This window comes from Microcebus murinus, chromosome 15, assembly GCF_040939455.1.
Source record: "Microcebus murinus isolate Inina chromosome 15, M.murinus_Inina_mat1.0, whole genome shotgun sequence".
Lineage (NCBI taxonomy): Eukaryota > Metazoa > Chordata > Mammalia > Primates > Cheirogaleidae > Microcebus > Microcebus murinus.
Window position 1 is genome coordinate 35,837,824 of NC_134118.1, and position 23,706 is coordinate 35,861,529.

The window sequence follows — 23,706 nt, forward strand, 5'->3', positions numbered from 1 at the left end:
GTCTCAGCTATTTAGAACGCTAAGGTGAGAGGATTACACGAGCCAGGAGTTAGAGATTACAGTGAGCTGTGATCATGCCACTGTTCTCCAGCCTGGGCAACAGAGTAAGATCCCATCTCTAAAAAAAAATAAAAACAAAAACAAACAAGCAAACAAAAAACCTAAAGAAAAGGGTAAAACAACTCTTATTCCTTTACATAAAAATATTCCTTTAAACAAGTCCAGGATCAATGTCCCTTCATATTATTAATATGTTTAAAATGTACCATTATTCATACATATATATAAGATATCCTGAAAGTAAATAATACAAATAAAATGAGTTATTGTTTTTAATTATAAAGGAAAGACACTTACTGTATTCCAAAATCTAGAACTGATGGCTGAAAATGTAAGCCTCTTCCACTAAACAGTTTGTCTGAGAAGCTAAAAAAAGGAAGAGAAGAGAAAGATTAATTTTTGTTATAGTGTTAAAATTTGGATACTGAATTAAAACAATGTATTATACTTAGACCAATGACTCTCAATGCATGAGATATAAATTTTACTCTCTTACAGATGAATCTGTACTAGATTTTATTTATTTATTTATTTTTTACCAGTTGAATATATAGTACTTTTTTTTTATTTCGGCATATTATGGGGGTACAAATTTTAAGGTTTCAAAAAATGCCCTTTCCTCCCCTCCCCCCACAAGTCTGAGTTTCCAGCGTGACCATGTACTAGATTTTAAATGATAAAACTGAATTATCAGAAGTCTAATATTATTTTAGACTTGTTAAATTTAAGAAACCCTTAGATTACAGTTAGCATAATGCCATATCAAATGTACAGATCTTATAAGCATTCAGACAAAAATGGGGATAGACTTAATTTTTAATAGGCTTCGTTTCTGGATGAATTAAGATAACATGGCTGTTTTCATAAACCCTAAGTCAAGAAAAGACAGTACACGTAAAGTTGGTTGGAAGGGAGAAGACTCTTGGCCTCTAAATTTGTTAGATCACTTGTAACAGTGAAAGGGCACTGTAGGATAGACACCATCATCGTCAGTATTTTTAAGAACAACAATCACATAATATGACACATGGCAGGTCGGGTCACATTTTCAACAGTTGTTAATCATTATTATGAGTTCATCTACCTTCAGAATCAAAAGCCACAAATCAATATAGCAGAAAAACATACAAAGAAAACATGTCAAAGTAAAAACATAATAAAGATATAACAAAAAATAAAAATGTTACTTAAGAACATAAAATACTTCATATATATACACACATACATGAATATCAAAAACTATCAACTTCCATGCGACACTTCAAAAGCCACATAATCCAAAAATGTATAACTAGAGAAGCTCCCAAAGGTAACATACATAACTGTTTTCAAAGACTGGAACGAGCTTTCCAAAAATAGAATCTTCCCATTTTCTCCTCCCACTCAGCAGCCCTCGAACAAGCTGGTTTCCAGGCTGGTCCAGGCATGGACACTTGAGTTTTAAACCTGCTGACCGATAAGAAGCTTTACAACCTCCAGCAAGTTCCTCTCCAAGGTCCCATTTTTCTTATCTCGTAGAAGTCTAGCTGCCATTCTTTCTTCCTGCCTACACTTTCTGCCTTTATCTAAGCTTCCCTTCCTCTAACCTCTCTCCTAAAAGTCCTTCCATTACTGTCTATCTGTATCTCCTTTATTCTATCTCCAATATCAACTGTATTAATAATAAAGGTGACTCCTCAGTCTCCACCTGCCTAACCCTTGTCAGTCTCTCCATTTGGTTTGAGTACGGGCAGAGAAAACATACGTTATTTACTGGGCTCCCTGAAACCTCAAAGGCCAGCACTAATTCCATGACTTGCTTGCAAAGAAGGCCACTAGCATACATAGTTGCCTCCAGAAATGATCTCAAGAGACACAGGAGGCAACAGAGGTGAAGAGGTACACCAGGGGTACCCACTCCAGATGGGCTGGCCAGGGCTCAGCACTCCAGGAAAAGGAAACAGGCAACTTCACATACCAAAAACTATCTTTAGAAAAGTCAGGCTGCTGGATGCGTAATGAGTAAAATAATTAATGACAGTCTTCTTTCTGTCTTGTGCACTGAAAAGTGAATTTGCCATCAGATTTTACACGCAACCTCCAAATGAACAGACGAGGTTTGGAGGATTTAAGCGATTCACCCAAGGTCACATAGCTACTAAGAGGCAGAGCCCAAATTCCAATACTGATCTGTTGAGTTCAGGAACACCAGCCATGTGTCTGTCGAGTCATCGCTTGATCTATTCAAGGAACCGACATGATCTAGCCTGCTGGTGAGGGTTTGGGCTGCAGAGGCCAGACAAACCTGGACTCCAGACCCAAGGCCATCATTCTCTAGTCCTGAGTGGGTCGGCCACTTAACTTCTCTGAAGTCCCGGCTTTATTATCCATAAAAGGGAGATGACTGAGGATAAAATGAGATAATGATGCCTCTCCTTCATGTCTGGCACATGGTTAAGTGCAATAAACATTAGCTCATATTACTAAGAGGATGGCATTCATCTAACAAGAGCAAAGAGAACAGATGGAGAAGCCAGTTGAGTTTAAAGTCAAAGTTGACCTCTGGAATTAAAAGTCCCGAATGAGATAGCAGTAATTACCTCTGAATAGAACAAATGAAATATAAACCTGGGCTTGTCTCATATCCTCATAAGAGATTTTTAAATCCCACAATCAGAAAGTTTAACACACCCAATAAATATAAGACATTTAGGGCCCAACCTAACGTAATATAGTACAAATAGGCAGAATGTCTTTAACTTCAAAGAAAACTCTATTTTTGATCCCAAATGGAGAAATAAAACTATGCTATTTTTTTCTAAAAGTCATAAAATAGATTCTCTTTTCCCATTGGTTGATTTCAACTAACTTGACTTTACAATTTGGAAAACACTATATCAAGTTATAAGGAGGTTTAACATCACTATATAAAAGTTCTTACAGGTTAAAAAAAAAAAAAAAAACTATTTTAGACATAGGTTATTGATCTAGAGCATACTCACACACATACATGTCCTTAAATATTTGTTAAATATTTGTTAAAAAGACTGGGGGAGGCCGGGCGAGGTGGCTCACGCCTGTAATCCTAGCACTCTGGGAGGCCGAGGCGGGCGGATTGCTCAAGGTCAGGAGTTCAAAACCAGCCTGAGCGAGACCCCATCTCTACTAAAAATATAAAAAGAAATTAATTGACCAAGTAAAAATAAATATACAAAAAAAAAAATTAGCCAGGCATGGTGGCGCATGCCTATAGTCCCAGCTACTCGGGAGGCTAAGGCAGTAGGATCACTTGAGCTCAGGAGTTTGAGGTTGCTGTGAGCGAGGCTGATGCCACGGCACTCACTCTAGCCCAGGCAGCAAAGTGAGACTCTGTCTAAAAAAAAAAAGAAAAGACTGGGGGGACAATAGAGGTGGCAACAAATGACCAAAATTTAGTCCACTATGACCTCAACAATTATCCCCAAATATCAGTGCTAGCTAAGAAATAATATTGTATTTGAAATGCCAAAGTTTTCATTTCTAAACTGATACTGTGTTTCCCTGAAAATAAGACAGGGTCTTATATTTATTTTTCCTCAAGAAGACACCCTAGGGCTTATTTTATGGAATATGGGAATATGTTATTTTCCCCTCAAAGCCTCAGCTTGCAGCACGCACAGGATGGCTGGGACCTGACAGGGGGAGCCAACCTCGTTGGTGGGGCTGCCCACACCTTTCCAGTAACCTCTGGGATAGTAGCTGTCACAATGGGGCAGATGAGAAGGGCTGCTCGTAGTCTTCTTTACCGCTCCTTGATGAAATGCATGGGTTGTGCAGATGTGCTGTGTAGCCACGCCCATCACTAGGTCTTATTTTCAGGGTAGGACTTTTTTATTTTTTTTTTTTTTTGAGACAGAGTCTCTTTGTTGCCCAGGCTAGAGTGCCATGGTGTCAGGCTAGCTCACAGCAACATCAATCTCATGGGCTCAGTGATCCTCCTGCCTTGGCCTCCCGAGTAGCTGGGACTACAGGCATGCACCACCATGCCCAGCCACCACACCCGGCCCAGGGTAGGGCTTATATTGCGCAAATGCTTAGAAATCCTGCTAGAGCTTATTTTATGGGTAGGTCTTATTTTGAGGGAAACACGGTACCATCAAAGCAATAACTTAGTCTCAAGAACCACAGTGATACAGGACAAAACTTCTTCCCTTTTCCCCTTTCTCTCAAAAGTCAGCATTTCACATTTCACCCTTTCACGTTCAACCTTAATGATACAAATGATGCATTTATGTCAAAGTCTACCTGGCTTCGTTCCCTCTTAGGAGTCCTTAATTTAAAAAGAAAAATAAAAGAGGGGCATCTGCTTCTACGGCAGGAGACAGGGCTAGGGATAAGAAACACGGGCAAGAGTAATGTGGAGTGAGTGAGCTCTTGTTTATATAGACCTTCTCTACACACTCTTATTTAAAGACCTTCTGTGAAGAGCTGGGTGGACACGTGGACAAGAATTTTTACACGTTATTCTGAAAAAACATTTCTCTTTGCCTAACATTACCTGGTTTTTTTATCTTTCTCTTTTTTAAAAACTTTGGCCACATTTTTTTCTATATACATAAAACAAAGAAACTGCTGGAAAAGGTTTTGGCTAGCACTTTTCAAAAGAAATTTCACTGGAAATGAGAAGACCCTGAGTCAGGTCCCAGCTGTGCTGTGAGCTCCCATGTTGGCACAGGGCTTCAGTTTTCTTCTTCGGCAAAATGAGCAAGTCACACTGCGTGACTCCAAGATCCTTCGAAAAGCAAGTGGATGCCCAGATTCCTTATTCCTAGGAAAATGAAATCTAACTGGTAACAGACACACCCTTAAAAAAAAAAATCAGTCCAGTAACTTAGATTGTGGAAATAAATTAACTGTGATCAACTACGCCTGCTGTTCACACACGTTATCTGATCATTTCAAAGGCAATGCAGGCTCGTAGGCCAACAAGCAAAGCTCAACGATCAAGAGAATGCAAGGAGTTAGGGACAGGCAGGGCCACTTGCCTGGGCTTAGTTGTAGGGGAAGAAGTGGCCAGTTTAGAAAATTAAAAAAGAAAAAAAAAAAGATCAAGGGAGTTCAAGGAGAGAAGGGAAACCCAGCAAAGGCTTCGGAGTGCAGGGCTATCCAAGTGGGCCTCAACCAACACCTACCAGGGACGGACAATGAACAGAGGCCACGTCCATCCAGCAAGGCTACGGGCATGAGCAAAGACGGGAAGGCTGAGAAAGCACGGGCCACGCTGGAGAACACTATTTGAGCAAGGACAGAAAGCACGAGCTAGCTGGCCTGCAACTCTGCGTGCAGGAGTGCAGGGGGGAGGCCCGGGGCAGAGGCAGCCTGAGCCAACCGCAGCCACAGGGAAAAAAGCTGCTGGCCCCAGGGGTGGCGGGGAGGGAGGAAAAGCCAGCAGCCGCTCCATCAGATCTGCACTGACCAATTCCTGGAGAAAGCCAAGAATGATTCCGAAGAGGGCTCCCCCTTCTCAGGTAAGTGAAGAATACCTTCCCTCCCAACAGCAATCTGAGACACACCAGTGAATCTGCCTGGCAGGGGCAGAACTGTCTGATTTTCCATATTCCTCAATAAACTAATTTTCATCCACCTCTTGACACCTCAACATTTATAGTTAGCTGCCTTTCACATGCAAACTCTTCCAACACCTGAAGAAAACAGTATGTGCTGCAAGAAAAAAAAATCTTTAAAGGCATGAACAACACAACAGCCTTAGCCACCAGATGCAAACAAAAAAAGTAGCAGGACAAGAGAAAAAGTTTCCTACCCTTTGACAAACCCCTTCTGCCTCAAAAAAGGCAGAAGTAGCCAAAATAATGCTACTGTGTCTAGACTCAGAAGTGTTCAAGGAACATGTTAAGCTAATGAGACACTTACTGGGCTGTTCTCATTAGTCACAGGAATGTGAGATCCCACAGCTGGAAATGCAGAGACCCGTAGACTCCATGGCAGGAGTTCGTGTGTTAACCTCCTTGGTCCCATTCATCTAAAAAGTACGTCCAATGGGATGCTACTTAGTCATTCATATCTCCCTCCGAGCAGGGAACAGATATTTCTAGGACTCCACTGCTAACTACAGGGAGCTCGGAGGAATTTGGTACTTTTCCGTTAGGCAACTGGACCTCAGATCAATCCTTGCACAGATATAAAACGCCATAGCTTGGGGGAGTCTAGATGATGCATGCCAGTAACTAGCCTGGCCACCACAGGGCCAGGCCTCCCCGCCAGCTCTCAGCACCAGCGCTGCCTGGAGACCCCTGTGATCTGAGGCAAGGCACTGAGCTTCTCGGCCTTCACTGAAAAACAAACAGCCTGAACTACATGATTTATTAAATAAGTTATATGACTGTATGACTTAGGAAAGTCTGCACCATAAACCTAGTACAAGTTGTTTTCTTCTGTTTTTATTTTTAATTTAAAAAACACTTCTCCCCCAGAAGTTTACTGATAGAGGGAAAAAAAATGCAAAAGACAGAGGCATTGCTACTTAAGTTAGAACCGCCATTCTTCCTGGTCAATTAACTACTTGCAAAAACCGTTTATAACAATGGAGGCAGAAACCAGTATATTTCCCCATTAAAATCCCACAGAGGGGAGGAAAAAGTCATTTTGTTGGATATGACTTTCCTACAGTTTCTTTCCCTGTAGAAAGCTTTAGGCTTCAAGGTCAAAGCATTAATTTATTAAACAAAGCGGAATCAGAGAAAGCCCTTGGAGCAATACTGACAGTGGTCTGTTGGAGGCACTCCCACTCATGGCAAGTCCTGTGTGTAGATGGGTGTGTGTAGATGGCCAGGCCTTCCTAAGGCAAGAACAAAAGTCCTCCATGCAAATTTGCCCCTCCAGCTGCGGATGACCTTCTCCGAATCCATATGTCCCAGGGAGGAGATGTTGCTTCCTTCAAAGACTAACCCCACTATGTCTTCTGGATGAATCCTGGGTTCGCAGCCCCTATGCAGCCCTCTCTAGGACTTCCACCTCTCCGTCCCCACCCTGCCTCCTCCACTTACACACATGAAGAGACTCAAGTGCTGCTCAACTGAGAAAAGACGCTCTTCCCTAGTGGCGTCAAGCCCTCTCCTTCCCTCCATAGCCAAACTGCTGGTGACAGTAACAATGACAGCAAGCACACTTACTGAGCACTGCCAAGCACTCTATTATCACGTATCATCCTAAGAACCTGGTGTGGACACTATTATCACCCTATTTTCGTGCACAAAGAAAGAGATGCTTTGAGGGTTTGAGCAACCTGTCAAAGCCTGCTTGGCTCTGGGTGGTTGAATGGGAATGAGAACTTGCGTTCAGAGCCTCTCTGCGCCCCTTGGATACAATGCTCCCACGCCACTGCTCTTTGGCACCCGGGCCTCTCATTTCCCCAACACTGCCCATCGTGGTCACTGATGATCACAAGCTGTGAAACCAAGTACTGAGCTTACTTGGCCTCTCCAGTGGCTACTCTCTCTTGAACCACCACCCCTGGGTTTCTAGGAAACCTCCCCACTTTTCCTCCCTCCTCTGGCTGCTCCTTCTCCCCTTACCCCTCTCAAGCTCCTCCTCCTCTGCCCACCTCTCCCACGCTGCTCTTTCTGAGACTCTTCCTCCCTTCTCTTCTCACTCTGGCCAATCACCCCCCCCACTGGGCTCACCTATCATCCATAGATTGACGCTTCCAACCAAACCTGTCATTTCTGTGGCTGTTCAGCATCTTCCTTACTCCATTTGTAGATTTCCCGCTGTTACCCCCTTTGGATTCGTAAAGGGCCAGCTACTAGACTCACCAGCCCTGCTTGCCGCTAGAACGCTGGTGGGTGACCTAGACATCTCCAGACTGACCAGCCCAAGGCACAGCCTCAGACACGAATGGCACAGGGAGGGGGTGGGTGGAGAATGCGTCCTGGGGCATCCACGACAGCACTGCAGCCGGCAAGTAACAGTGGCGTGGTCCTCCACAGTCTATTTCTGTGGCATAATTCTGGCTGTGGTTCTAGCTAAGTCCACTTTTTACTGGTTTGTTCTCTGAGCCTGGTTCTGGAGTCTTCCTAGAGATTCTGTTAGCTGCCCAACTTCTTTTCAATAAATTCCTTTTCTGCTTAAATCAGCCAGGGTTGGTTTCTGTGGTTTGACTGATTCATTTCCCAAGCCTGTGTATCTGTGGCCGGGACTCCTCCGCTGAGCTCCTGTCTCGTGTTTCCATCTGCACCAGAAGCCATCGTGGATGGCCCGAAGGCACCTCCAAAAGGGATCCAAAGTGCAGTTCAATGTTTTGCTTGCAACGCCCCATGGGTTTGCTGTACTGTGTTCCCAACTTAGGGAGTGGCTGTCCCCACCTGCCCAGCGGAGAGCCTTGTTTACACACTGATTCCTGTGTCTCACTTAACTCCATATGCAACCAAGGCCGGGGCTCTCCAGGGATTTCACACCACTCAAATCTGTCCCCTCCTTTCTATTCTCATTGTCAGAAGAAAAGCATTACATTTGCCATTTAAAGAATTTTAAAATATTAAATTAAAAATATTTATTATGTTTACACATTTAATCGTACCTCATTCTGCATGCTATAAAGAACTCCTTTAGCCACATGGTTAAATGACTTAACAAAAACCTATAAAAGAACAGGCTAGCAATTAAGCTCATGTTTCCCTGAACTCTGATTCCAACTTTCTCCTTACTGCAACTCATGGTTTCTCCTCCGTGGTTTCAAGATTTGACATCTTTCCTAGATTCTAGGGTAAGTCATTCTACTATGTGTTTAAATAATTAAATATGATTTCAAAATCTGCAAAATACAAAATCCATTTTGCATTACCTTCCGGCTCTAGGGACAAGTCAGAAGGAAAAGTTAATTCAGGATTAGATGCCTCTAGCATTAACAGAATTTGCCAGGTGCTATACATAAAAAAGAGGAGGCCAAAGCAGAAATTCACATGGATAAAGGACATTTTCCTTCTAATCACATGTGGACAGTGCAAGTTCAATGAAATACTGTAGCTACTTTTAGAAAACCAACTTTGAGTGCTCAACATGTCCATGTAAGTTTATATATTAGTTCCCTGAAGGCGAGCTAACCATTTTTTTTAAAGCTCATCTATAACATTTTAAGCAATTTGGTAGCTGAACTTATTCATATTGTAAAAGCAAGAATGCCAAATCCCACCGAAATTCATTTCTTCTATCTACCCAGGCAGTTAGATTCAGGAATCCAAAGTCAAACAGAACAGACTGCCTTTTATAGGCTTGTAGTATCATGTATGTACCACATATCAAAGATACACATCACATACGATACAAGGTAGAGCACTGAGTGTTCACAGGAGGAAAAGATTATCTGGTGCGGAGTAGGTTAGGAAAAGCATTCTGCAAGAGGTGGCATTTGAGCAGGGTCTAGAAGGCTAGATATGCTATCTTCAGATGAAATTGGAGGAAGAAGTTTCAAACACAGGGAAAAACACAAAAGTGAAGGCATGCCGACTGCAAAAATGTTTATAAGATAAAAACTTTAGTACAAAACATAATTTTTTAGAGTTTCTAAGGATGAAAGAATAATCCCATATTATATAACTTTATGTCCCAGAACATTTAATTAATATTTTAAATTAAAACATATTGAACAGGCCGGGCGCTGTGGCTCACGCCTGTAATCCTAGCTCTTGGGAGGCCGAGGCGGGCGGATTGCTCAAGGTCAGGAGTTCAAAACCAGCCTGAGCGAGACCCCGTCTCTACTATAAATAGAAAGAAATTAATTGGCCAACTGATATATATATATAAAAATTAGCCGGGCATAGTGGCGCATGCCTGTAGTCCCAGCTACCCGGGAGGCTGAGGCAGAAGGATCACTCGAGCCCAGGAGTTTGAGGTTGCTGTGAGCTAGGCTGACGCCACGGCACTCACTCTAGCCCGGGCAACAAAGTGAGACTCTGTCTCAAAAAAAAAAAAAAAAAAAACATATTGAACAGGCCCAGGCAATGGGGGCTCACGCCTGTAATCCTAGCTCTTTTGGAGGCCGAGGTAGGAGGATCGCTTGAGGTCAGGCGTTCAAGGTTGCAGTGAGCTGTCATGATGCCACTGCAAATCTAGCCTAGGAGACAGAGAGAGACCCTGTCTTTAAAACACACATACTCACAGACACATACACTGAACCGACGGGTGTTTTATTAAAAATCTCAATATGAACAAATATATCAAAGCAATCTTCAGACAGATACAAAGAATGTTAGCAACACTGCCAGAAAAATCTAATGAAAAATGTCTAAGCTTTTTAACCATTCCCTGAAGGGCCAGCCTCCTGGCCTTCTTGGTCACGGCGAGTGGAGGAGCCCTGCAGCTTCCCGGCAAGCGTCACAGTCCCGTACGACACTAATGTGTGTAGCAACATTCACTGCCAAGGCCCAGTCCTGCTCCTCAGAGTACCTACACAGTATGTCGTAATCAAAAGGTTCAAGTCCTCTCTCTTTAATATCTAGCCTAAAAATGCAATTTGTTAAAAAGTAATGAAGCAGAAGCCTTTTTAATGAGACAAGTTCAAGTCGTCCACTGAACACACTAGCACACACCACACGCTCACTCCCAGAGCACAACTGACCACTGCCACGCCCGCTTCCTAAATGACGTACTCCCGCTGTCAGAACGGATTAAACGCTGGCTTTTCTCATGTGAAACCCAAGGAATGCTGACTGACATTGGAGAAACCAGTGTAGACTGTGCCCAGAAAAACAAGTACTCCTACACACAAATCGGAAGGGACTGCTAGGTTCTGGGGGCTTGGGATTTTTTTTTTTCCCTTGCGGGGAGAGGTGTAACTTCAAAATGCTCCATCAAAAGTAACTTTTCCTTGAGAAATAATGGCAAAGGTCTCACTGTTTCTTCCCCAGGGTTCTGTGACAGGGAAGGCTCTTTGGGCCCTAACACCCCTGCTCTCCTCCCATACAATGGCATTTTCAGTTGGGCACATTTCCCAGGCTCCCTTGCGTCTGGATGTGGCCGCCAGACTAAGTTCCAGCCAACAGGACAGAGAGGCTGAAGGATCACGCGGCAGCTTCAATCCACTGCGTGAACACCAACGTCTCCACCTTGTGCCAGAGTCTGAGCCGCCATGCGCTGGGGAAGGCGATGCAGTCGTCTGGAAGGAGCAGAGGCCTAAAGACTTCCTGGGGCCAGCGGGCTGCATATCTTTTGGGAGAGAGAAAACTCGGATCTTGTTTAAGACTTCAACTTCAATTCTAACTGAGCTTCTCACCCTTTTCTAACACCAGAAATTACCAGTGGCGTCTGCCCAAAAGAACTACGACTATGCAATGGCACCTTTTTGTGCCGCGGGGGGGGGGGGGGGGGGGGGGAGCGGATGGGGGGTTCCAGCAGTGTCAGGCTTTCTCAGTGCCCAGAACCAGAGCTTCCCAATAAACTAGGCTAAAGCAACAAAAGTAACCCAAATCTGACCATTAGACAAAGAAACAAAAAATTCACAAGTAAGAAAAAGGTGGTCCTGCTGCCACAACCCATGGTAGAGGCTTATGGTGGCTTTGGTCGCACGCTAGATGTAAACTGAGACATGTCTGTATATGACTGGTTCAGAGCCCATCCTTCTGCCTCATGACCAGACATGCAAGGGCAGGCAAGGACCTCTGGGAGAAGTGTCAGGGAACCAAGGGTAGGAGGGAGTTCCAAATGGATGTGGTCACACCAGAAATAAAAGAGGTGCTAGAAGGAACACACAGGTGAGGTTCCTACCTGGCCTTCTAGGAACAAAGTCCTGGAAGGGGCCTCAGTCAATAAGAGCTCACCACCATTTACATTTCTGGGAAGGCAAGAGGTAGAAATTATTCTACTTTTTAAAGATTGCTTGAAATTTCTTCAATCTTTGATACATATGACCCGCCTCCCCCTGAGGTGGTTGGCAGGAACCTAAAATGGAAAACAGTTGTGTTCTTGTTCCATTCAGAGTTGTTCAACACTCTGTCAAACTGCAGAGCTGATACAAAACCAAAAGAGGAAAAATTGGGGAAAACTACTTGCTTCCTTCCTAGTCAGTATTAGGACAAAGGTATCCATTGCAGTAAAAGAATGAACTTGGCCAGACACGTGGTTCATACCTGTAATCTCAGCATTTTGGGAGGCCATGGTGAGAGGATTGCTTGAGGCCAGGAGTTTGAGACCAGCCTGTCTGGGCAACATAGTGAGATCCTGTCTCTACAAAATTTTTTTAAAAAATTAGCTAGGGGTGGTGGTATTACAGAGACAATGGCCTTAAAAAAATTTTTTTAAATGGCAAAAATGTTTTCTGTCTCTTTAAAACCTCCTCACCCTTTCCCAAAACTAAAACCTGCATCCCAGCCTCAGTCAAGTGGTTGGGAGGGGCAGGGGAATGACTTTTGTTCCATGTGCTACAGGAGATGGATCAACTACCTATGCTGGGTGAAGATCACAGGATTGTCTTCAGGGAAGATGGAACGATCAGAATTATTATCCGCAGAACTGAAAACTATCCCTTTAAAAGCTCTGTATTTCTGCTTATTAATAGGATGATGGTATTTTTAGAGGAGTCTCCATTCTCCTCATTTGCTGGGCAAATTAATAAACTCCTCTTTCCTTCTCCTCAAACTACTTGTCCTCATTCTTTGGGGGGGGGGGGCAGGTGTCACAGTCTGGAATGTCAGTTCTTGGTACACCCTTGGCCGAAGAATGACCAGACACACCGAAAGCAAGTTAAGCACTAAAATGAGGAAAGGAAGAGCAAGAATGAGATGCAGGTTTAGAGAGCAAGATACATAGACCACAGAAGACAACCAGACCCATCACTGTAGCAAAAGAGACCACGGTTATGGTCTGGATCTTGTTTTACAGTGTCTGGACTGGACCCTCCTCGTGGCTCAGATGTCACCATGGAACGACTCTGATTGGACAGTTGGGAGTTCTATAACCTTAGTCTTATTACCCATGTGGATCTCCCATGAGCCTTTCCAAAAGCCAGTTGTTCTAAGTCCCTTTGCAGACTCTATTGAACCTATGATGCTTGGCCCATGGGCTAAAGAGTCCTCTGCATCCTTTTGCAGTTGGAGCGCTAAGTTCTGACTGGCAGATTCATGGGGTGTCCCCTCCTCCCCCAGGTATAGCAGTCACTGGCCTTGTCCCCAGAAAGGGCTGGAGATCCCTAGCTATCTACCTAACAATTCTGATGCCGCTTCCAAGACAAGCGCCAAGCTTTCTATAACAACGGTGCGTGCTATAGTCTCAGCAACACAGAAGGCTGGGACAGGAGGATCCCCTGAGCCCAGGAATTCAAGGTTACAGTGAGCTATGATGACGCCACAGCAGTCCAGCCTGGGTGACAGAGCATGACCCTGTCTCTAAAATAAATAAATAAAGGAAAGGAGGAAGGAAAGAAAGAAAGAAGGCATGAATGAACTTGACTAAATTCTTACAGGCTCACTGGATCCCAATCAGAGACTGCACAAAGGTGGAGTTAACTAGAAAGATGAGCACAGGACATCACCTAAAGTTCCTGAGATCAGAATTTCAGTTTCCACCGTTATAAAATTGACGTAATACCCCTAAATCCATTGTGAGGATTAAATGCAATGTGCCTGTAAAGAGCTTTGCAAAGCTTCTGGCACAGTGTTTGCCCTTGGTGAGGACAGTCCATTCTAAGGTCAGTAAAAAAGCGGAAGAGTAGGTAGGATTCATACCCCTGAAGTCCACGGACTCTACAGAAGCAAACCAAAGGAGGCTAAAAAGTGTCTGTTTCAGAATTTCATTTATCGGAGGTGGCAGGGAGGTGGGCAGAGCGCCTCCAGCAGAATTCCAGAGAGCCCACAGCTCCAAGCCACACTCCATGGGAACGGCAGCAACGGTGGCAGGAGCCCCCCTTTCAATTCAGCCCAGGGAATTTAATTGTTCTTAATTATACAGAAGCCACTCATATGCAAATCGTGCACTAAGAGTTTTCCTTTTAAATTGTAATTTTTCTTTCAAACCCTTGAGGCACTGGAGTGTTATCGCTGAAGATGTCACAAAAGAAAGAATGGCCCTGCGTGGTCCCTCAAGCCCAGGAGCGAGGGCCCCTTCACCCTCTCAGTCCCGCACGGCAGCTTGTCACCTCCCACTGGCCAGGTCTGCGGCATCTAACTCGGGGTCGGGTTTTCAGCCCAGCTCCTCCCTAACAACTGCCCCTCTCCTTCCAGCGGGCTGCACCCCTGGACAAAGCACAGAGGGCGGGGAAGCACACGTCAGCTGGGAGCAAGGTTTTACCCGGCCAACCCTCCCATCAACAAATGCTAATTCCAAAAGCAGCAGCGCTCTCCAACAAAAATTGTGTTTTGAAGATTATAATAGCAACATGAAAAAAAAGTTGCCGTGACAAGTAAATAAAAGGAAACAAAACTGTTGTGTGCAGCACGATTACAACTAAAAAAAACAAACAGAGGAAAATGAGACTGCGATTATCAAAATACTAACAGCAGTGTTAGGATGAGTAAAGTAACAGTCACATTTCTTCCCTTTCGCCTGATTTTCCAGAATTTTTTCTGTTACATTGTTCAGAACCCTTGAGGATATTAAAAATGTTCGGGGGGATGTGCTTTTAGAAAACGCAAGAATCATAGGAAGGTATATTCTTCCTAAACATAGCTTATGATTATTTCTTTTTACAGATTCAAGTAGCACATTTCCACATTTATAAGTTCTTTTAAAAGCTAACAAAAGTTTCAGTTCCAAAACACTTGCTTATGTTATTTTGCTCCAGTTGCTTTAACTCGCTCCTCAGTCTCCTCTACCACCCCTTGAATGCAGAGACACCCCAGGCCAAACTGGGCCCCTCCCCTCTCCTCCAGTCCATCCAAAATCACTCACCCACTGAAGCCATCCAACCTTAAGGCGCTACAGGTCACCGGACATTTACATCTCAAGCCCAGGCCTCTCTCCAGCCCAGCACCCCAGCTGCCCTCCCACATGTCCTCCGGGATGTCTCAAAGACAGCTCAAACTCAACAGGTGTGAGGCTGAGCTCCTGGTCACAGCCATCTCCGCTCAGTTGCTCCCACCAGTAACCTCGGAGTCCTCCCAGAGAGCTCATCTCACACCCCACATCCTATCTATCGGAAATCCTGAGAGCTCTGCTTGCAAAGCAGCCAGAACCTCACCAGGCCGACTGCCACAGCCGGTCCCAGCACCACCATCTCTCTGGAGCTCTTGGTTACAGGCGGCAAGGGCCTCACTGGTCTCCCTGCGGCCCAGGCTCAGCACCGCCACCCACCACGGCCTCTTTAAACCTAGTTCAGATGCTCTGCTCGAAATCTCCGCCAGCATAAGGCCTCACACGGCACCCCCTCCCCACTCCCGCAAGACCTCACCTCGGTACGCACCCTGCTCTCACCTCAAGGGGGCCTCTGGCTGCACCGTGAATGCACCAGGTACAGTCCCACCTTAAAGCCTTTGCAGTGGCTCCTCTCTCTGTCTGGAACATTCTCCACGCAGAGAGCCTCACAGCAAACTCCCTCACCTTCCTCAAATCTCACGCTCTGAATGAGCCTCAACCCCGTTTGTAACTACAGCCCACCACACAATCCTCATCCTCTCCTTCCCTGCCCTATTGGTTCAACATTTTCCATAGCACATATCACCTTCTAACATCCACAAAGCTTAGCTATTATATTTGGGTTTGCTGTCTCTCTCTTCCAAAGGCCACTAGGACAGGGGTTTGGGTCTATTTTGTTTGCTAATGAGTCCCAAGCATTTAGAGACCAGTTGCTCAGTAACATGTGTTGGACAAAGGAAACCACTTTCCCAGCACCACTTTCCCACTGGTGTCATGGATCTATAAAGTCACAATTCAGGCCTCAGAATATTTGTTTTTAATTATCCAGTATGAAATTGGCCTCATCTACAAAATCATGAAAAAATGTTTCCCAAATTTCAACTTAAACCTTTATAAAATCTAATTTATAAAAACAAAGTATATAGAATATTTTTTAAAAACAATGTCAGATAAGTCATATTTCTTATTTAGCTTTTTAAAAATATCAGGTCTAATCATGCCAAGGGCATACAAAATTAGAGTGATTTACTAAATTACAAATGCTGTAATTATTAATAAGATGGCAAGATAACTAAGAAATCTAAAAACACAAAAGTTGTAGGATACTACTGAGGAAAATGAGGCAATTGAATCAGGCATTGAAAAGATACGTAAGAGATTAAGCTGGAAATTGTGCTACTGGGTGGATCTGGACTGTAAGAAGTGGTCCGGGTTGTTAGCCCTTGGTTTGGAGAGAATCTTTTTGAAAGTACAACTCACAGCCTGGGCCCAGTTCAAATCCTTTCACTAACTATCTGAGTCATCAACGTTGGGTACTGCAACACGCCTGAGATGGTTCTTATAGTCCCACCGCTTGAATGAAGTGATCTGTAGCCCCAGAATGAAGAATACATCAAATCCTACAGCATTTATAAGCCAGTTACACACAAAACATAGGCAAGCTGAGGGGAGGCACAGCCAACCTACAACCTCCCCTTGCTCTGCTGCAGATACATACCCTACTCCCACATCTGTGTCCATCAGCTACAATGGGGGTGAATGTCGCCAACACGAAGATAAAATGAGCAGAGAGGTAAAGAACTCTCAAATCCACTGTGCCTGAAGCCAACACCCCTGCTTCCTCCAGGTTACCGGAACACATGAGTTCCTTTTAATGCTTAAGCTAGATGAGTGGAATCTGCTGCTGGAAGCTGAGAAGGTCCCAACTTAGAGGTAGATGAACCCAGCAACTAAAATGTAATTCATGAAGTTGGGTCTAAAAGGCAAGAAACTAGAACCTTAAAATACATTTATGACTGTTTATGAAAACAAATACTTTTTGAGAAATAGGATGATTTTGCAAAAGGCCAAAGATGATCTGCACTATCAATAAAAAAAGGGAAAAGGTGTCCCTTAAAAAGTGCAAATTACATTATCTTTATAAAAGATACCAACAGCTTCTTTTAGGAGGGACAAAAATATTCTAAATTAGAGTGTGGTGGTGGCTGTACAACCCCACAAATACACTAAAAAACAATGAATTACACTCTTTAAATAGGTGAATTGTATGGCATGTGAAAAATATCTCAATGAAGCTGTTTAAAAAAAAAACAAAAAACCAGTAGCAACTAAGTACATACACCAGCCTCCTGATTAAATTATTCCTGTCAGGATTCCATGCAGGAAAGCAAGGAGGCTATTTCTGCAGATGCAACTTCTCAAACATGAACCATACAAGCTCTACCCTAGCTCATTCCCTTTCCGGGCACGCATCCGCCTCCTGTGCATAATGAAAATGCCATATGCAGATGCATTTGATTAGCACCATCCACATTTCCCATCATTATGCAGCACCTTGCAAGCTGCAGTTAATTCCTGCCTATTATCCAAGTGCAAAATCATTCTGCCTAATTTCAAGCAGCCTGGCAGCTGCAGAGGAAGAACAGCCTTGCCCTTCAGTGGAGATCCATTTGACATATAACCCCTGCTGCTACAAGGACTCCAATCATCCAGACCTAATCAATTTCAATCAAGCAGACACTATTACACTGAAGAACAATGGAGACTTCCTTCTTCGTTTGTTAGCATGTACCTTTAAAAAAGCCAGCATGAGAAGATGAAGAGAAGGGCAGAAATCAGGACTGGGTTTTGAGGGAAGGGTGGAGAGGGAGAGGGAAGAGGGCTAAATCAAGTAAGAGCAGAACAAGTGCTCACAGAAGACACATGAGCCTTAAACTACCTGGCTTCCCGAGCCCAGTGAACTCTAATACCGCTAAATTATTCTGAATTCGCCAGTTCTCCAAATAATCCCTTGACCTCTCTTCTTAGGAGGCATTTCCGTATTTTAAATAACTTCCATTGTGTTTTCCCTTTAACTATAAACAGAGATAAGACAATATACTAACAGCACTTTATACAATAAAACAGTGTATTATCCTGTAAAATGCCATGTTTATATAACAAAAGACTGCATAAAATATTGTTAAATTTTTAACTCTCATTACAAGCAACTCAATTTTTATTCTGTATTCAGTAATATTTTTGAAATACAGTAGTAATTCCTGTAATAATAACGAAAAAGGGAAGTCCTGCATAGTCCACACTAGAAATACTGCCACATTCTGGCAATAGTTACAGAATTCATCCCTTTAAATCTGAGAAAGGGTGAATCCCTTGTAGTGGAATCTTTAAAAATGTGTAGCTCCTAAACATTCCCTCCCTCTCCATTAGGAGGAGCAGGATGAGTCACAGTATGTGTGTTTGGGAACCACCGATCCACTTATCCCCCATCTGCTGCTCATTCCCAGATACTTCCAGGGACGCTGCTGTTTCCAATGCAGTACATTCCATTATAAAATTCTTCAGTCTCAGTGAGAATCAGGTTGCAGGAAACAAACTTGCTGTTTTAAGCAGAAAGCGACTTAATACGGAGAATTAGGTGCTTACAAAATTGCTGAAGAGTTCAAGGGGAGCCGGCTCTATGCAGAGCCTCCAAGAAAGACTCCCAGAGCCATGGGCAACTGGCCCCCCAGGGATGCTCGTGCCTCTGCCACGTGGGGAAGGTGGGGTGCCTCAGGAAGCCACCCTGGAACTACTGAGTCAGCCACGCCCTGCTAGCTGTGAGCCCAAGACCTAAGAGCTGCCTGTGCCACCACCACTGGTCCTGCACAGTCACCTACCCACTAAGTCTCGTGGTGGGAAGAATCACTCACTTTTCGCTATGCTCCAGAAGTTCAATATGCATGAGTTAAACGTGCTTCTGATGCTACTCCGCTGCTTTGTATTATCGAATGCCTTTTAAAGGTGGTTGCCAGAACTGAGTCCAGCAATGCCCGCGTCCCCTAGACAAAGGAGTCTAACACACACTCAGGCAGCATTTCCTTTCAAGCAGTCTCTAACACTGCCAATCTCTTTCACCTACATTACTTCCTCTGGGCCTTCTTCTATTTCCCCTTCCTGTGGGGAAACTGCCAATTCAGATCCCAGTACTGTACCATACCTAACAGTGTATTTTTAATTTCCTCTTCAAATTAGCTAATAATGCAGCCTGTTCAGATCTTACAAGGTTCTGATTTACCATCCAATAAACTGCCTCTTTCCCCCCAAATCCCGTCATTCACCAATTAATGGCACCTGAACTAAACCGATGGGGCTACGTTTACAAGATACACTGATATCACCTCCCCTGAAAAACTCTAATAAGCACATTATCAAGATCTGCCAAAATCCAACCACAATTTTTACACAGTATTTTCTGGACCCTATGGCCAAGACAGCATAGGTGCAGTGAACAGATAAAAATATAAAACACAGGCCCTGACCACAAGGAGTCTGTATTCTCAGGGAAGCAGCAGAGACCTAAGAAAAAAGACCAGTAGAGACAGTAAGAATTTTAGATGCTGCAAATGAAATACCTGACACCAATATGAACTATAAATGACTTAGATTTGAAATAATGACAGTTGTTCTTTTCTTAAAGCATGTACGAGATCTCCTGAAATGAACATATGGTAACATCTTGTGTAACAGCCTGTTTTAAAAGAGCCCATTTTTGCAATCAGATCTTACTTAATACAATACACTGTGCGACTTCAAAACATGAGCATATGTCAAACATGGAAAATCTTCTGCAGGTTGCCTGGAAGGAGTGGGGAGGAAAGAGGTCTTTGAAGCAAATGAATCGTTCCCAACTCAAGGATTCAAGCCAGAGAATACGACACAGCGTACCCTTAAAATGCTTAAATTTATTTTCCGCTATGAGCAAACTACTTTTCCTCCTAGATTTAATTTGATATTATATTTGTGTTTGGGTTAATTAACATTTTCCCCCTGAGGATTAAGTTTCTCTCCCTTTTGGTTTTTCAGTTCTTTCAAACCACTTCCCTTCCAAAATGCATATATCTATTTCTAAATAACGAGTCCACACAGGTTTCTTTATATATGCACTTTCAGTACGTGGAAACATACACATTGAATAAGTTTCTCTTCAGGTTATGCCGAAGGTGAAAGAGGTACACCCACAAAAGCTTGCCAATTTAAGTGGAAATTTTACTTCCTTTTGTAAAAGGATCCCATCTCATCCACCAGGATTTAGAAGCATGCTGTGTACAATTTCCTTAAAATAGAAAACTCAGAGTATTCAGTCATTTCTTTTACTACTGCAAGTACAACCGCCTTTATATGGAACAGAACATTTCCATCTTCTACAGATGAAAGTCGAAGTTCACAGACACTAGGTTAAGTGTCACTTCCTATAAGCACCAAGATAAAATTAACCACAAAATATCCCAGAAGTCACCAGTCATCCTAGAACAGGCTACTGATGAGTGGTCTCTACAGCCCTCCAGACAGTGGAGATAGCAGCGATTGAAAGGTTCTTCCTCACCTTACCGGATCCCACCTCTTTAATCAAGAGGCCACAACCCTCCTAGGCCAGACTCCACACAACAGCTGCCCTACAGAAGGGCACGAAAATTAAAGCCTGGTGTGCCCGACAACACACTGTACATGGTCAGATAAGAAACCACCGCTGACGTTTCTCTTGAGTTTCAAAGTCTACCATATCTCCAGCCCACACTCTCCCAGGGAGGGGCTGGCCCCCAACCCCAGACAAATCCCCTTCTACCCTATGCTATTTCCATTAGTCTTGGAAGCTCTAAAACAGAGGCAGACATTATACCTGCTCTGCTCGTTCAACAGCAACTTTGAAACAAACGCTTTATGAGCCAGGCCTAGGACCAGAAACTATGAGAGACAACACCATTATTAAAAAAAAAAAAAAAAAAAAAAGTAGGAGCAACATAAAAAGAAAACAGAAGTGAGAAAGTTATTTCCTCCTTATATTCAAAAGTATTTTCCTTCTTTATCTGCTTTTAAACTTACACTTTCTCTCACTTCACTGTTCATTGTTTCGTTGTTTTGAAACCCCCTGAGTTTCCAGAGGGGAATGGTTTATCTGCATTACTGCAGTCTGGTTGACTGCACACTCAATTTTGAAACTAGTACTCTTTTTTTCAGTATTTTAAAACATGTCACATAGTTTTCTCCAGTCACTGGAAAAGGAAATATCAAATACAAAACTTATGCTTTGCAACCCACACAAATCTACCAATGCCAACTGCTAGGAGCTCCAATAGTCTTGCTCTCTGTTCTGTTTTCATATGCTGGGTTTTCCCTATTAATAAGTTTCCGTTGCTACAACTAAATAACCCACCTGAAGAGGCAAGCTGTAACCTTATTTATGTTATATAATGCCAACTTCTAGAAGCAAAGCTCTGATATTTCACTCCCAGGTTTAAAACCACATACACATCTTACACGGCTCTCCATGTCACAGAGATGGGAGAACTCAACGGGCCGATGCACTCCAAGGCCAAGGCAGGCCATGTCCTTCAGCGTGGCAAGAAGACTCCTACCAGACGCCAGGGAAAGGACCTGCTCAAATTCACGGCACGGCCACAGCATTCAAACAAGGACTACGAATCAGAGAAGCCTCTAAAAATTGCACAGATATGGTACCAAAAATATGAAACTGAAAATAAATAAATGCAAGGTGGTCCCCTGAGGCACAAAAAACTAACAAGTGAACAACAAAGGGACAAGGCTAGACCCCAATGCTGCAGAAGAGCCTTCATCTCAGGGCTGAGGTCCAAGGTTGTAGTCCAAGCCCAGCCAGACACTGCCCAGGTAAACGTGTCAGGTACACTTTTTTGGTGATCCATTTCCTGGAACATAAAAGACCCCAGATTCTGATTTTTTTCCCTGGCTACCAATTATGCAACTGTGAAGTAAAGCTAAGATAGGGAGGTAAACATCAAACGAAGACACAAATTGAGGGGGGAAGGGTGTCACACACCTTCCTCTCAGGCCTTGCCACATCAGCCTGGTTTTGATCAGTGCACCGTAAAAAAGACGAGAAGACACTGAGGATTTGGGAAACAAGTCACCAAATAATTACAGCAAAAATGACTTTCACTGTCATAAATGAATGTGAGATTCATTTACTACTGCCAGTCACAACTACCTGTTAGAATAACCCCAAATCCTAAAACATCAATAGACTGTGTCTAATATGTATGTGAACTTTTTTTTTTTTTAAGACAGAGTCTCACTCTGTTGCTGGGGCTAGAGTACCATGGCGTCAGCCTAGCTCACAGCAACCTCAAACTCCTGAGCTCAGGCAAACCTCCTGCCTCAGCCTCCCGAGTAGCTGGGACTACAGGCATGCACCACCAGGCCTGGCTAATATATATATATATATATATATATATATATATATATATATATATATATATATTTTTTAAGTTGGTCAATTAATCTCTTTCTATTTTTAGTAGAGAGAGACAGGGTCTCGCTCTTGCTCAGGCTGGTTTTGAACTCCTGACCTTGAGCAATCCATCCACCTCAGCCTCCCAGAGTGCTAGGATTACAGGCCTGAGCCACCGCGCTCGGCCCAATATGTGAACTTTACACCAGAGATGCAACTGAAAAAAAGACAGTGATCTGATGCCTGACCAAGGATCTTCAGTCTTTCTAGTAGGGTTAATAAACCTCGTCCATACACACTACGTCATAAGCACTACCATATCTCAGGCACTGTCCCAGACAAAAGGGACACACAGATAAATATATGCAATAAATTAAACATAGACCTTGTCAAGAGCCCAGAACCTTACAAATGCTCTCAACAGAATAGACATGATGTGAAAACTTAATTACTGGAACAATTTCTCCCTCCTCTGTTTCCTCAGCATTTTACACCTACCTCTAATTCCAGAGCTGTTTCACAATATGACAGCAGCTATTTACAAACCCCACTGGCCTCATCCCAAGATGGCAAGCTTCCTGGGCGCAGGGAGTGTGTCCTTCATCCTTGCACCCACAGTCCAATACAGCATCTGCAGGAGGAAGTGCTCAAAACACATGTGTCGGGATAGCTGGAGTTAGGCTCGGTAAACGACTCTCACACGAATAATGCAGGGAGTGAGCGGGAGAAGAGATGCCTCTGGGTGGGAGGACAGGGGGAACCGGGTTTGGCCTACATAGACTTTATGCCCTTGCTATTCAAACTGTGGTCCGCAGAGCAGCAGCACTGCATTGTCCAGGAGTCTGTTAGAGACACACAATCACAGGCCTCACTCTAGGCCGACTAAATCACTATCTCCAAGCCAACAAGGCTCCTAGATGATGTGCGTGCACCTCGATGTTTAAGACACGCTGATCTAGAGATCTAAGTGGGAAACCAACTAACAAATGAGAACCAGTCAGGCTCAGGCAGCAGCAGGAATAAAAAGAAATGTAAGAAACTGAACAGAAAAGCATTTATTTATGAGGCCGTTAAAATCTGTGATGAAAGAACAGGCACTGGCTATAGAGATGCTAAAAGAACCACTATTTCAAGAAAATTAGGGGAAAAAATCCTTTAAAAAAAACCTAAAAACAAACTTTCAAATATATGCCTGATCTGTTTTTGCATCACTCACACATACTTGATAAGAGGGTAATCATTTTGTATCAAGTCACATCAGCCTACACAAAGCAGAGGACGCCTGTCAGATACTTGGGCAGCGTGCCGTTATCACACTTAGCATCACATGAAGTATGCTTCGCTGTCCAAACGGCAGTGTGCCC

General features: G+C 43.6%; 1 protein-coding gene across 6 annotated transcripts in view; it reads right to left on the reverse strand.

Moving 5' to 3' along the window:
* Positions 1-23,706, reverse strand: part of TMEM131L (transmembrane 131 like) — a 161,645-nt gene that overhangs the window by 85,801 nt on the left and 52,138 nt on the right. For 5 of the 6 annotated variants that reach the window (XM_020280152.2, XM_076010569.1, XM_012783657.3 and 2 more), the window contains one exon: positions 358-426. In XM_020280152.2, the coding sequence (XP_020135741.1) occupies positions 358-426 (69 nt within the window). Of the gene's footprint in view, positions 1-357; positions 427-18,788; positions 22,256-23,706 lie in introns of those variants that run through there. The other variant, XM_076010570.1, reaches the window with a different exon arrangement.